General features: G+C 39.4%; 1 protein-coding gene across 1 annotated transcript in view; it reads left to right on the top strand.

Annotated features, from left to right (window-relative positions):
• Positions 1 to 11,344: 11,344 nt before the first annotated feature.
• LOC146611929 (leucine-rich repeat and fibronectin type-III domain-containing protein 5-like) overlaps positions 11,345 to 16,398 on the top strand; it is a 35,860-nt gene continuing 30,806 nt past the window's right edge. Inside the window, exons 1-5 of the mRNA XM_085342638.1 lie at positions 11,345 to 11,557; positions 11,791 to 11,919; positions 12,005 to 12,185; positions 13,805 to 13,960; positions 14,825 to 15,081. Of these exons, the coding sequence (XP_085198764.1) occupies positions 11,361 to 11,557; positions 11,791 to 11,919; positions 12,005 to 12,185; positions 13,805 to 13,960; positions 14,825 to 15,081 (920 nt within the window). The 5' untranslated portion in view covers positions 11,345 to 11,360. The remainder of the gene's footprint in view (positions 11,558 to 11,790; positions 11,920 to 12,004; positions 12,186 to 13,804; positions 13,961 to 14,824; positions 15,082 to 16,398) is intronic.

Genomic DNA, 16,398 nt, shown 5'->3' with positions numbered 1-16,398 from the left:
GTTATCATATGTATTCACAATTTTAATCTAAAAGCACCCTCATCTGTGTGCTGCACTAGTACAGAGAATATTTTTCGAGAAAATTCTTCATAACGGTCTCCAAACTGCCTTTATTCAAAATCAAGGGAATGCTTTTCAAAGGAGACTCAGTCACTTTTCATCCTGTGACTATGAGTCATAAATGCTTCTTTTATTCACCTGTTGCATGCACTCAGAAAAAATGATGCCCAGCAGAAACAAAGCTTGTTAATCTTAAGAGAGCTTTGCAGAAGATCACCAAAAGGCCTTCGAGCTATACTCACAGCCATAAATAGCAATTATTATTTACCAACCCTGCATTACACATACAGTAGCTCTGGGCATTTAGGAACCATTATTGTTTTCATATTGTGAAAGCCTAGATTTTTACTGGGTGTACTCAAAATAAATTGTTTGTTTTGAACATGCACGACTATTTTAACACATGTTAGAGGTTTTAAAGTGTTTCCTGCGAATTGATGGAATAAAAACATTTTTTGTTAGGATGACAAAACAAAAACACCCAAAAATAAATCACTGTGCTAAATCACAAAATGTTAAATTGCAGACATTGCCAACAAAAAGTACAACTGAGGATTTTGACAGTCTCATTTCTTTTATGGATGTTTTTATGTTTTAAAATGTTGTACATACTTGGCCCAATCCTGATGCTACATCTAAATCCAAGGATCACCTAAGTATACTACAGTGAACATCAAGGCAATCCATGGGATGCTTTATCATTTCAAATGCAAAATCTTAATCTGCATGTGAAATAAATGAGTAAAACGATGGTTTAACATATCAGATTCGAAAAATTCAGGACATCACCAATGTGAGTGGGATTCATCTTCTGGGATCAATTTCTGAAGTATTTTGTTCTGAATATAACAATCCAATTAGCTTTCCAGTTAGTTTCCAGTTAGCCTCATTCAAGATTTTATCTTAATACAGAATGCATTCTAATCTAAACCACAGTCACCAAACGTCATTGATACCTCATAAAATAATGAGCTGAGACAGTTTTACACAGTGTCTTCAGCCGCTTTGATATATGCATCTGTGTGCATTTTGACAGATTTTATAGCATAGAAAGTGTATTGTGAACATGAGGGTGCATCCATTCAGTGATACTTTGCTGTCTCTTGAAAAATAGTGGTGTGATGCAATGTTGCAGAAATAGAATTGTAGACCAGATATTACACAGCTTCTCCATGAATCAGGCACTTAAAGCACCAAACCGCCAAGATCTCATGTTACAAATCTTACTGTCTCACTGCTTTCTTCCTTTTACTGCTTCTCTTCTGTTCTCAGTCATACAAAAACAGAAGCCAGTGCATTTATAACTGAATCTAAAATCAATACATGTCTCAGGATAGTACATCTAGTATACATTTCTGTGTGCATGCATTAAACATGCTTCCACATCAGTGTGTCGCCTATGGCTTTTGGGCATGTGTGTGTTCTCACGTTCCACTCCTACCAGAATGACCTTGGCGGTGATCATCTTGAATTTCAGGCAGCTCGTGTACTCCTATAAATTATCCAGCTGGCTGTATCTGCCTTTGATTGGTTTGATTTGAACCATTAAATCCAATTCTGTCATGAAGCGGAGATTGTGATGCAGGACAGGAGGCAGGCTTAAGGAGGATTTTTCATCCTTAATGCAATGAAAACATGCATGTGCAGAATGAATTCAGTATAAAGTCAGGTGGAGAGACTGAAATAGACTGTTCAGTAAACCCCTTTCCTAACCAGCAGTTGTTCTGGTAATACATATAGCTGGGAATGAGAGATATTTATATACAAAACTCACGTTTTTTAAATGCCACAAAGACCAGAAGTATAAAAAATGGATTGCACAATGTGTTCACCTGCTGCAAACAGAAGCATACATCCCTTTCTTGAACACTGTTGCAGTAGTAACGAGTATCCAGCGGCATTTGTTTTTTTGTTTTTTAGGTAATTTTAGGTACTCGCAGTTGAAAACTGTACCTGCTCCATATTATTTATGAACATTTATACTCTAGTTTCCATGACTGTTGTTACACAGATTAGTCCTTATCCCAATACCAAAATATTAAGCTTAACTATACAATTATGGATTAAAATGGTCAACCTGAATATTACCTGCAAAGGTGGCACTCCATTCAATCCTGATATAAGTTGGTCTTATTGTTTTTTTTTCTTTACAGTATATAAAAAATATTTATATTACAGCCTTTCTTTGTTCAAGTTATGCATTCTAACAGTCTTTTCAGGATAGTGTTTGTGGGAACTATGGTGTTAAACCTGCTTCACTGCTCATCTCATACTAGTACCAACAGGCTTCTCAGATAAATGCATCACCACAAGTAGTGGTAGTTTGTATTTTAGTGATTGATAAAGCCTGTTTTTTGCACATTGACCACTGAGATGAAAAGGTTAATTGAAGAATGTTTTAACACATTTTTAGGTTAGGTTGATATTTTTTAAAATTATTAAGTGGAATCTTTAGCAAATCTATCACTATTATAATTAATGTGTGTCTGTATGTACACAGAAGGTATCGAGTATCTGTTTTAAATGCAAAGCATGCATACAGATTAGACTTAAGTCTTGGTGCGGCTGGGATTCATTTTCCTGTGTGTGTGTGTTTAGGCCTACTCAGCGCTACGTTCTCACAGTGCACTAATTGAATAAAGAGTAATTGTGATGTATTTAGGCAGCTGCTGACCCCTGTTGTTCAAGTGAGTAAACCATTAGCTTAAGCATAAGGTTTACTTCAGTGGACGCACAGAAAAACAAAGCAAACGGTGCAGGAGAGAGAACACAAAGCCAGCAGGTTACGTTAAGTCAGGGGTGTCCAAACTCCGGCCCGCGGGCCAACTGTGACCCGCGGGCCATTTTTAATTGGCCCACAAGTAATTTTATAAATAGAATAGAATATGGCCGCACATCAACTTTTGCTTGAGTGTATTGCACTTCTTAGTTTTAACATCATGGGGAGCTGCTGTTGATCAAGGCAGTTGCTCCACCTAAAAGGACAATCACAGAAGAAATGTACCCCAAGTTACTAAACAGAACCAAAGAAGCGAAAGGTAGAAAGTGAATGCAGAGAATTTCAGACACGGTGGGAGAGTGAATATTTCTTCAAAGAATTCAAGGGGAAGTGTGTCTGTTTGATCTGCACTGAAACTGTGGCAGTTATGAAAGAGTATAATGTACGACCTCATTATGAAACCAAACATCAGGCCTATGCATCCTACACTGGTGCTGAGCGAGAGCAGAAATTAAAGCAAATGGTAGCTCTCCTGCGGGGCCAGCAACAGTATTTTTTTCGTGCTCAAATTGTCCAGGAAAAGGCTCCAATAGCCAGCTATGAGGTCGCCCAACTCATCGCAAGACATGGCAAGCCTGTTTCAGATGGAGACCTCATAAAACACGGCCTCGTTAAAGTCACCGAAATAATGTGCCCGGAAAAAGTGCAGGACTTCAACAACGTCAGCGTGTCCAGAGATACAGTTGTGCGACGCACTGAAGACTTGTCAGCCAACATTAAACTGCAACTGTCTGATGAAGCTGTGCTTATGGAAAGCTGTGATGAAGGCAGTTTTGTCTTTAATTATATTCAACAATATAACATATTCGATCACTTTTAAGTGATTTTTCTAACTTTAATACACTAAAGTTAAGGTTATATACCTAATTTCTAGTAGGTGGCCCAGCCCCTCCTATATTTTTATGTATGTGACCCGCAGTGAAAAAAGTTTGGACACCCTTGCTTTAAGTGGTCTGGGCATTGGTGCATTTTGTTATGCATTAGATGCTGGTATAAGCCATGAAAGGTGCAGGCTTGTAGCCACAGAAGACCATGTAAGCTATTAATTTGATTGACAAAATGAAAAACAGAAGCTGAAAGGTATTTCCAGCAACAACAAGTATAACCTACAAGCTTTAATTCTCTTAAAGTCTGTGAGCATGCAAACACTAGCGCTGGATGTTGTTGCATTTAGCTTAAATTTTGTTTCGATTGACCCAGATCCTTCTTTAATAGGTGGGTGCATTTCCTGCAAGTGCTTAGTTGCATTAATGAGTGAAATTAACAGGGAAGTGGGAGCTTTTTTCCAACATGCTTTTCCAAGTCAAAAAAGAACACACGAAACACAACAAATCTTTTTTGATTCGATCTGACATCATTATTAACGTGAATAACCACAAATAAGTTGCATTTATTGTCATTTAGTGTGTATGGCTCATGTCTCGTGCCGAGCTAAAGAAAACACAGGGTCCACATATTAACTGCTCTGGAGCTCTCAATCATGTCACATGAGCTCCCAGTGGCAATATCTACGAGCACTTTAACCCTTTCCACCCTGGTGATTCCTGTACAAGGTTATGTTATTGACCCGCTGCCACTTTTAGAAAGTTTCCAAGCATGGCCCATCAGTAAATATTAAAGTGGATACAATGCTTTGCTTTATTTCTGTTGCATCCCATTCGGTAGGGTTGCAGCTGAATTGCAGTTTGGAAGAGGCTAAAATAAAACCTTTAAAAAAGAAAAATCCTTCTCGTTTAGTGTTTAGGACAAAAATTCTCACACGTTTTTTATCCACAGAGTTCAAGGTTATTATTTTGAATTACATTCTGAAGACATGTCTTGCTGGATTTTGGGGCTGTTACTTTAGTTGGAAACTTCAAAAGTAGGGTAGAATCTGCTGGGCTATATTCTCTTTAATGTGCTGAAAAAACAGAAAATTAAATGTGATCATTTCTGTGTCAATAATCTGATGCAATGTGGTTAAAAGCTACAGAACAACTCTGAAGCCAACCTCTCTTTTTTGTCATCCTCGAGTCAGCTTGAAAAATTTAAATGATTAAAAACGTGAATTCATCCAGATCAAAGAAAAAATGCTTGCTTGTTCTTACCTGGTGGCTGTCTGAGGTGGTGCAGGTCATCGACTAATCTGGAAGGTTGGTGGTTTGATGTCTGGCTGCTCCAAATATTGGGCAAGATATTAAACCCAAGTCGCTCACTGATGCATCCATCAGAGTGTGAATGTGTATGAAAGTTAGATAAAAGCACTTTAATAGAAAGGAAAAAAACATAGAAAAAGTGCTTGTATGAATGGGGGAACGAGGCGAGTTGTATAAAGTGGATTTACGATAACTAACACATGTAACAGCAACAAATTCACTGAAAGGATTTCATTATAATATCTGATGTTGATCTTACACCATAAGGGAAACTTTTAAAACTGGGGTACATCATAAGATACTTCAGTTACAGTGGGGCAAAAAAGTATTTAGTCAGCCACCGATTGTGCAAGTTCCCCCACTTAAAATGATGACAGAGGTCAGTAATTTGCACCAGAGGTACACTTCAACTGTGAGAGACAGAATGTGAAAAAAAATCCATGAATCCACATGGTAGGATTTGTAAAGAATTTATTCGTAAATCAGGGTGGAAAATAAGTATTTGGTCACCTCAAACATGGAAAATCTCTGGCTCTCACAGACCTGTAACGTCTTCTGTAAGAAGCTTTTCTGTCCCCCACTCGTTACCTGTATGAATGGCACCTGTTTGAACTCACCATCTGTATAAAAGACACCTGTCCACAGCCTCAAACAGTCAGACTCCAAACTCCGCCATGGCCAAGACCAAAGAGCTTTCGAAGGACACCAGGAAAAGTATTGTAGACCTGCACCAGACTGGGAAGAGTGAATCTACAATAGGCAAGCAGCTTGGTGTGAAAAAATCAACTGTGGGAGCAATCATCAGAAAATGGAAGACATACAAGACCACTGATAATCTCCCTCGATCTGGGGCTCCACGCAAGATCTCATCCCGTGGGGTCAAAATGATCATGAGAACGGTGAGCAAAGATCCCAGAACCACACGGGGGGACCTGGTGAATGACCTGCAGAGAGCTGGGACCAAAGTAACAAAGGTCACCATCAGTAACACACTACAACGGCAGGGAATCAAATCCCGCAGTGCCAGACGTGTTCCGCTGCTGAAGCCAGTGCATGTCCAGGCCCGTCTGAAGTTTGCCAGAGAGCACATGGATGATACAGCAGAGGATTGGGAGAATGTCATGTGGTCAGATGAAACCAAAGTAGAACTTTTTGGTATAAACTCAACTCGTCGTGTTTGGAGGAAGAAGAATACTGAGTTGCATCCCAAGAACACCATACCTACTGTGAAGCATGGGGGTGGAAACATCATGCTATGGGGCTGTTTTTCTGCCAAGGGGACAGGACGACTGATCCGTGTTAAGGACAGAATGAATGGGGCCATGTATCGTGAGATTTTGAGCCAAAACCTCCTTCCATCAGTGAGAACTTTGAAGATGAAACGAGGCTGGGTCTTCCAACATGACAATGATCCAAAACACACCGACCGGGCAACAAAGGAGTGGCTCCGTAAGAAGCATTTGAAAGTCCTGGAGTGGCCTAGCCAGTCTCCAGACCTCAACCCCATAGAAAATCTGTGGCGGGAGTTGAAAGTCCGTGTTGCTCGGCGACAGCCCCAAAACATCACTGCTCTCGAGAAGATCTGCATGGAGGAATGGGCCAAAATACCAGCTACTGTGTGTGCAAACCTGGTAAAGACCTATAGTAAACGTTTGACCTCTGTTATTGCCAACAAAGGTTATGTTACAAAGTATTGAGTTGTATTTTTGTTATTGACCAAATACTTATTTTCCACCCTGATTTACGAATAAATTCTTTACAAATCCTACCATGTGGATTCATGGATTTTTTTTTCACATTCTGTCTCTCACAGTTGAAGTGTACCTCTGGTGCAAATTACTGACCTCTGTCATCATTTTAGGTGGGGGAACTTGCACAATCGGCGGCTGACTAAATACTTTTTTGCCCCACTGTATAATAACTCAGGGATATTCCAAATGAACGAAAACATTCAGGAAAGGCCTGTGATATAACATCTTGCACTTACTTTTTTGAAGAACTATGAGGTGAGTTATAAGCCACAGATAACTAAAATGCGAGACTCATTACCTGCAAATGATACAAAATCAACAGCTTTATTGTAATGTCATAGATTAGCTTGAGCTTTGCATGTTATTTTCCCTAATAGGTGATTGAGATGCACCTGAACTAATGCTTAATGTTCTTAAATGTAGTCCCTGCGGTAATCTAATTTTCTATATCACTTTAATATCTGGAGGTTGTAAGCTTCAGTGTATTTTTTCCTGTCAGGAAGAATACTTCGCAGTAAACAAATGTCACTCTCACCAACAAGAGCCCAGTCCTCTCAGACTGTGGGAGGACCCTTAAACGCGTGAAGGGTTTTCCTAACACTGACATAAATAATCTATTTCAACACAACAAGTGCTGTAGTAAACTACCTTACACTCCTCAGTAAAGAGCCCTGCAAAACCACTGGATGACACTTTAGGATTGTCAGAGTAGTTTCCTACTTCTGATGCTACATCCACGTCACGTGGTAAAGATTGTTGCTACGAGCTCTCGACTTACAACAGTCACTCAGAGATGAATACCAGCGGAACAGGTGCTGTTTTATTTAATGAGTCACTTTAAATAATCGCAGGTAGTTTTTAACTTTCATCTTTTGTGCATCACTTTTGCAAATTTAGCCAGGTTTTGTGGTAAGTCACTGGAGAAATAGACTAGGCGCTTAGTTCCTACTTTACGTGCAAGCTTCAAATGATGGGCAGTCTAAGGTCTGATTTAGATTTCTGCGGGGAAACTTTGTTGAACCTTTGTTTGACCCTATGACATAACCTATACAAGCGGTTGAAATTGTTGTCAGCATGTATGCTTGTGCTAATTGCTATTATTATTATATTGCGTATTAATAACTGTGTGGTCGTGGTAAAGCGTTGGGGGAGTTGAATTAGTTTGTTGAGAATAGAATTTGCTAAAGTGTCATTTAAATGGTTTACCATAAAGTGCATGATCACATTTGTATCACTCGCTTATTGGATGTGTGAAAAGCTCATCAGGAGGAAAAAAAACACTCAAAAAGTCTTCAATGGTGGCTTCTCCACAGCTTCAAAGAAGTTTGAATGTGCGAATACTTCCAAGCCACCACTCTTAACTGCCAAGTTGTGCCTCTGGTTATCCCTGTGAGATTTGAATGCAGCCCGAGATCAGTTTCAGTATATGGAGCGTGTGGAGAATCCATTTGAGCTGTCCGGGGAAGCCGGTTGTTCATCAGTGAGCAAGCCAGGGGTGAAACTGGCTTTATGGGAGACCTTCGGGGGAACAGGGTGGATGGATTTCAAAGAAGTGGATAAAGCAGCACACACATGTGTGAAACAGAATCGTATTTTACACATCGCTGCAAACAGAGCTTAATTTGTCTTCCTTACCCATAATCCCTTTGGTTAATTCACCATTCCATTTGATCCCAGTGGTCCTACATGTCACCTCAAGCTACATCAGGTTGCGAGTGAAGAAGAGTTTGTGTGAAAATTAAGTTCAGTGCTGGTGAAATGCTCACTTTTATATGTGTGTGACATATAACCTTATCCCTCCTGTGTAGCGGATGGCTTTACGGTTTGCATATCGCATACAAAGCGTGACAGAACAACGTCCTCTTCATCTATCCTGCCTCGTCTCCTCTCTCTAAATGAAATTCGTCCCTCTCCCCCTTTTTCTTTCACACCTCAGCACTCATTTTAATTAGCTGGCTCTCTGATCGCTCTTTTTTTCCTCCTCACTCTCTCTGATAATTCTCCCCGTTTCCTTTCCATTTCTCTGTCTCACTCGTTCATTCTCATTACAGTCATTTCTCAGAGTAATTAATGAGGTGATATCTGCTTTCGTGTCAGAAAGGTCAAGAGCTGTCTCTCGCTCGCTCTCTTGCTCTTTCTGTAGCACCAGAGCATATGAGTCATCCGGTGATCTATTTAGCTGCTGCTCCATCTTTCTGGTCTTCTTTCGCTGCACTCAAACAGAGAGGAAAAGAAAAACTGGACTTGTACGACCTCTGACATCGTAGCAAATTTCATGTCAGTGATTTCACACAGATGTAAGAAGTACAGAGAGAGGACCTCACAACTAGACTACAGATTGGTGAATGGTTTTGTAATCAGTCCTGGGTAGTGTGTTAATATTACACGACTCTATATAATTTATTAAACTCTGGTCTTAACATACAGGTGCCATTTACAGTAGCAAATAGTAGGATACAAAAAATACTTTTGATCTCCAGGTAGGTTATGTAGTGGCCAGTGCTCCAAAGCCCAGGAACCTGACACTCACCCCAACATTAAATGGCCATGGAAGGATTACTGAACTGAACATGGACACAGACCCAGGCATGCAAAGGGTCAAGAAGACCTGGCTCAGATTTGTCTTTTCCAGTCAAAAGACAAGAGAGGAAGGGATGCAGAACAACCTAAGTAACACACATAAGAAAAACAAAGGAAAAAGCAATAAAATATCCTCAAAGTGATGTGATAAGATAAGATAAGAGCTGCAAAACAACCATGAAGAGGCTAAGTATGACAACAAAATGATAACAATGGAATAAAAAACAGTGATACACAAAAACAAAGCCACCACAGAGAGACTGGAAGTGGTAGGATCTTGTAATTCTTCTCCAGGAAAAATACATCTGACAAAAACAAAATGTGGTTCCAGTTTGGAATAAACAAGAGAACTATGAGGTTAGCATGAGCAGTGTTGGTTGTACTAACAGTCTATGTCTGGGAAGTGCAGTGCAGGAACACCACAGTGATGAATTCACACCACAGATGGAGGCAAAATTGAACAAAAAAGCATTTTGATTTTAACACCTTCACTGTGTGCTTGTTAGTGATGGGAATGACATCCAAGGACTGATGAGACGTGTTGCTTTCTACAAGACATTTGGTTGCGCGGCTCCTTTATTACACAGGGACTCGGGTAATGGTATGAACACCAGCTACGCAAGTTGGTTAGATGAACCGGCCGTACCATGTGCTTTCTTTGCAAATACTCTGGCTTAAAATTCATTTTTTTGTTGAAATGGCTCCAAATGCTGCTGCTGTTTCATTCTGCACTCATGTCCTTTCCACTAACTGGCTGCTTCTCTGCAAAGACACTGATTGGAACAAATCAGTCTTCAAAGTAATGACATATTATGGGCAATTCTCTCAAAGCAGACCAAACTAAGACGTTATTGTTGAGGTTGAGGTTGATGTTTTTACCCTTCTTGGATTCTCAGAGTGTAAAAATCTGTTTTGTGGGATATTTTTCCCTTTTTGGTTTGGATTTGATTTATAAAGCAGTAGCAGGCCATGAATAAAACAGTTTACCTATACATATAGGTTATCTTATGAGAGAGTGAGCATTCCCAGTTGTAACTTTAAAACATCTTAACAAACCTATTATGGAACACACAGCATACAAGTTGTTTCTATTGTTTTGCTGCATTTGTGTTCAAATAAAAAGTGTGAGAAAAGTTCACAGAGACAAATCCTCAACTTCTGTTTCACCCTCATTATGTCTGTGTTGTGTTCTTCTGTGAATGCGTAGATGTTTGCGTGTGCATGCTTGTTTGTACTGTGATCTGTTTAATGGTGATTCTCCCATGTCCTTCAAACCTGAAATCAAGGTTGCCATTAATGAGGATTTTCTCTCTCTCCCTGACCACCCTGCACTCTCGCACTAACATTCTAATTAACTACAAGCACTGCGGCTTGTTAATGATGACTGAGTATGTGTGCCTTTTCACTCATGTTCATGCACAATAACACTGCTGAGCAATAAATGAGACTAATAAAACCCTCTTCTTGTTTGGTGGTCATAGTCATGTTTGGTTATAAAGTTTGTTTTTTTTCTGATCACCATGACTGATCACTTTATTCTTTAACGTGCACAAAAAATCCACCACAGATGATTTTTAGAGGCCCAGCCACCTGTCTCCGTACTGCACTCATCATCATATCTACACTTGACTTTTAATATACATCTTTGCATTCAGTTATTTGAGTTGATATCAAAGGATGTGCAGTTGGTGATAGATAATGTATTATTACAGAGAAGCTTGAGGAAGTACATCCTTCTCCTTTTAAAAAGACTTTTGAATGGGGAAGCATGTTTTATCTCAGTTTCTTTGTCACGTTCCATTTGTTTTTAACATTTTACTTTTGCCATAAGTTTTTCCTTCTTTCCTACTAAATATCAAACAGATCCAAATGGCCTCCAGATGGCAGTAACAAGTGTATGTGACTGCAAACCAGGAGTTTGGGGCCAATTGATGGGACCAGTTCACTTAGTTATATGCATCTCATTTCAAATGTCATTAACATCTCTTTTTCTCTCTCTTGGTCTGTCTTGTTTCCATTTATTTTAGGTGTTGTTTCCAGGTACGGGGGGTAACCATGGAAAGGCTGGTACTGTGTGTAATGCTGGCCGTCGCTATGGCTGTGCGGGCACAGATATGCCCAAAACGCTGCGTATGTCAAATACTGTCACCCAACCTGGCAACCCTCTGTGCCAAGAAAGGTCTACTATTTGTCCCACCCAACATTGACAGACATACAGTGGAGCTACGACTGGCTGACAATTTTGTCACAAGGTGATCGTCACATCAATAATAACGATACTCATGAGACTAAACCATTTACATTAAAACCCTTCGATAGCTGTTGTTGAAACTCTATTGGTAGAACGTCTGCATTACTGCAGTACATGATGTTATATGAGTTGCCACTCTCGCTAGACTGTATTTTATAAGTGTAATGTGGGTCACTAGTATGGCAGTTACCTCATTTTAACGATATTTTATTTTTGTCTCATCTTTGCCCAAAGTGTGAAAAGAAAAGATTTTGCAAACATGACACGTTTGGTGGACCTGACATTATCCAGAAACACCATCTCCTACATCACACCTCATGCCTTTGCTGATCTGGAAAACCTCAGAGCCCTGCACCTCAACAGGTATGAACTAAAAATAATGTCTTACAATATGAAATCTTATTTATACGTTTTCTCTGAAGTTTTATTTCTCTTCAATTTCCCACAGCAACCGACTGACGAGGATAGGCAATGATACATTCAGTGGGATGTCCAAGCTTCATCACCTGATTCTGAACAACAACCAACTGGTCATGATTCACCAGGGAGCATTCAATGACCTGCTGGCACTAGAAGAATTGGATCTTAGTTACAATAACCTCGACACTATTCCATGGGAGGCCATCCAGGTTAGAACCTCTTTAACATGCAACACTACTTTGAAGCTTGTTTGGCTGGAGGGCATTGGAAAAAAAAAGCATCCCGAGGCAAAGTCCTTAAAAAATGTGGGTGCATTTATTTTAGACTTAAATGAGCTTTGGGACTAAGCAGAGGTCATTATGTTGACAGTTCAATAACTGTATATGCAGTTTCACTGATAGCCAAGATGTGTTAGATCTGGGGTCGGCAACCTGTGGCTCCGGAGTCACATGCGGCTCTTTAGTCCTTATAGTGCGGCTCCGCGTGGTTTGGGAAAATAAAATAGAAGTATTTAGCTGAAGCATATTTTATTTATGTTAGTTCTTTTTTAACTTGTAGTTCTAAATTGGAAGATTATTGTGATATTGAAATATAAAAATAAAATTATATTCTATTATTTTTTCATCGCTCAAAATAAGCGTCACACTCGCGGAAGCCGGTATACCCGCCGATACACCGTGCATTTATTGAGACTTTCAACCCCAGGTAGGCCAATTATGGATCTTCGGATCCACATTATGTCAGCAGCTGTTCTCCACCGTGAACAATGTTAAAGACAAACACCGCTCACCCCTCACAGATGACAGCTTACAGTCCTGCGTAAAGATGAAAGTGACTTCATACAGCCCCGATTTGCAGACGCTGTGCGCAGAGGTTCAGGACCAGAAATTCCATTGTAAACACATCACAGCAGACCCGACGATGTTTGCATGAACATGCTTTTCAGCATCTCTTTATTGACCACTTTTCACACACGGTTGCTGTACGCATACAGCCGGCTGTAGCTTTGCAGCTCACAGCCTGACACACACCAACACAACAGCATAGATAGCACAGACGTAAAGGCGGCAAGGCGTGATTGCGTTCGCCTCCCCTGCAGCGGCGCTGCAGACCACGTCCCGCCACACACCAGGTAAAATACATACTAGGCAGAATTTTGCAAATATCTATTTTTCATTTTTTAGCAGCATAGTGCTTTTTTTCAAATTATTTTTTAAAAGTCAGGTCAAGGCTCCAAAAGCCCAAAGGCGATATAAGGGCGGCGGCTCACAACAGTTTTTGTTTGCTGCATGGATCATTTTAGTTCAGCTGGGTGTCTTTCCTTTTGTTTTATTTCTTTAAGAGTTCAAAATGTGTTAATTACATAAATAAAATGTAACTTTCTCTGTAGCACTTCATGGATTTCATAAGCAACACATACATGAAGGTAAAAAACAATATATACAGTGTTATCTTCATTTTTCAATTCAATTCAATTCAATAAAACTTTATTGATCCTGAAGGTTGACCCCGAAGGATATTGGGTGCATTGGGTACATTTTAGATGTCAAAAAGTATTTGCGGCTCCCAGTGTTTTCTTTTGCGTGGAAATCGGGTCCAAATGACTCTTTGGGTGTTAAAGGTTGCTGACCCCTGTGTTAGTAGGTAATGTCAGTACTGTAATGCTTGGTAACTAAGTATAGTCAACTTTAAAACTTTAAAAGAGGTTTTTTTCACCACACATTTTGTTTCCTTGCTCTGTTCCCCTTATCATTATCGAATGTGTGAAAAATTAACCACATTGAAAGAAACAATAATAAATGTCTCTTTTATTCTGTTATTTATCCAGCGAATGACAAGCCTCCACACGCTGAGTTTAGACCACAACATGTTGGAATACATTCCAGAGGGAACCTTTTCCCTTTTACAGAAACTAAACCGGCTGGATGTCACCTCTAATAAACTCCAAAAGCTACCACCTGACCCACTTTTTCAACGAGCACAGGTATTCTTAGAATTTTCTTTCCCACCACATTCAATCAAAAACATTAAACACAGCCTACCACACAATACCACCGTATTTAGGCAATTAAGTCCTTGGGGAATTCACGCAAAATAAAATAAAAACAGGTTGTGAATCAGCAGGCTAAAGCTGTTTATCTATTTTTCAGTGCAATTATTAAATCAATTTATTTTACTGTAATGTAAAAAAGCTGCAAATCAAATGCAATCAAAGTAGGTGTGACCACCTCTAAAAACTGTTAGTATGTGCATTTTGCTGGGCTCGAGCACACTGAATATCTCAGCAAAAGATCAGACCATGCAATGCTCAGACAAACTGCAAAAATCCAGCAGCTGCATCTCAGACTCTGCAGCCCTTATTTAGCATGTTAAATGTTAAAATTGCAGTAGTACAAATACAAGGAAAGTGAAAAGTATGGTTTGTTTGGAAGATTTGAAAGAAGGAAACCTTTCTTATCTAAAAAGAAGAGTCCAGAGTAGAAGTATTGATGGCCATAAAGCACAGTGCCACATTTGGTGATCACCAGTCACAGCCTATCTGCACAGACACCCCATACCAACTGTCATGCATAGAATCGAGAGCCCATTATTTGGACTTGTTTTGCAGCCTCAGGTCCTGGGCACCTTGCAATCATTGAGTTGACCATGCTCCTTTGTATACCAAAGTATTCTAGAGTCAAATGTAAGGACAAGTCTCCAGCTCTCTTAATTTTCATTATTAAGTAGTTTATGTTTATGATGGAGCAAGGAACCACACATTCAACTGACCAAACTCGACCGAACGTAGTGGAATTGTCTATAAAAATGTTGCTGTTCTAATTTTCACATTTTTTTAATGCACTCCCAGGTTCTAGCAACGTCAGGGATGCACCTCTCTTCTTTTGCACTGTCATTCGGTGGCAACCCTCTCCACTGCAACTGTGAGTTACTTTGGCTGCGAAGGCTGAGCAGGGAGGATGACCTGGAGACGTGTGCCACACCCCAGCACCTGTCTGGCCGATACTTTTGGTCCATCCCTGAAGAGGAGTTTCTCTGCGAGCCTCCACTCATCACCAGATACTCTCACGAGATGAGGGTCCTTGAAGGCCAGAGAGTTGCTCTCAGGTATCAGTTCTTGCTAGAATTGCATCTAAACATAATATGGTGGTTATGAAATCAATAATAATCAGGGAGTAAAGTTTTTATTATGTGGTGCAGTTTTGCCATCATCCTGTAACCACCTGACTTGCACAAACATGCAAGAATATGAAAAGCCTCACTGCTTACTGACACATAAAACATCAGCGACAGACACAAATATTACCAAAGACTTTACAGGACAAAACTAAATCAAGACAACAACAGCTTTTCTATTCAATTCGATTCAGTTATATTTATATAATATAGCGCCAAATCACAACAACAGTCGCTTCAAGGCGCTTTATATTGTACAGTAGATCGTACAATAATAGATTCAGAGAAAACCCAGCAATCATATGGGAAGGAAATACTCTCTACTAACAATCTTGTGCAATACAAATTTATTTCATGAAATTGAAAAAGTGGAGAAAGTGTATGGTTAGGTAATTAGGTGTTGACAACACATTTTTATACCCAGCACTTACTTTATCATAGTAATATTGTTACTCAAAAGAGTGACCATTATTTGTTGCTTTTAAAAAATGGGGGAATTATTTTACACACTTTTCACCACTCAAGTTTTCCTCTGCAACATCTGAGGTGCGCTGTCACATAATTACCAATTAACTTTAAAAACCTTTGGTAGAAAATGTCAACAAATGAACACAAATCTTTAGTAATTAAATTTGAAGAAATGCACACACAGTGCAATTTGCATATCTTTACCCTTTAAAAAGTCTGGGGTTAGGGTTGAAACAGCTTAAATGTATGTGTTTGTGTCACTTTCATTTCTCGCTTTTTCACTTCAAATGAACTTCACATCCCAGGAGCCCTTTTTAGTTCATTTCTAACATTAACAACCATGTGTGGAGAATGTGTAGTGTGACTCCAGCTAAAAATGTGATTTTTGTTAGCTCTTATTCTATAACTTTTGAAGCACTTCACAGTAATTGTAATTATCTGCAGAAAAGGGGAAAGCTAAATTACCCTGACAAACATGCTCCTCACTTTGATTGTTTCTAATTTGAATCCTTCAAATTGAGTCTGCTTTGTTGCGAAACCATTTTTTGTTTGATGAAATAGAATATTATGAACATTGTTTTTTTCTGACTCTTCTTTTTTGGTTTATAGCATGTGAGACATGAATTAAGCTATAGAATTTGACTGGTTGATACCATTTCTGGCTGTTTATTTGGATCTCTGTCTCAAAAGAGCTATGAACTATGACACAAAAAAAATTAATAACTACTTTTTTAGTATCTTAACTTACTAATTTTACACCAAGACAAGGAATTTTTAAAT

The sequence above is a fragment of the Diplotaxodon limnothrissa genome, linkage group LG19, assembly GCF_057381915.1.
Source record: "Diplotaxodon limnothrissa isolate DT_005_m linkage group LG19, D_limnothrissa_male_GT1.1, whole genome shotgun sequence".
Classification (NCBI taxonomy): Eukaryota; Metazoa; Chordata; class Actinopteri; order Cichliformes; family Cichlidae; genus Diplotaxodon; species Diplotaxodon limnothrissa.
This window is presented reverse-complemented; position numbering and strand designations above follow the sequence as displayed.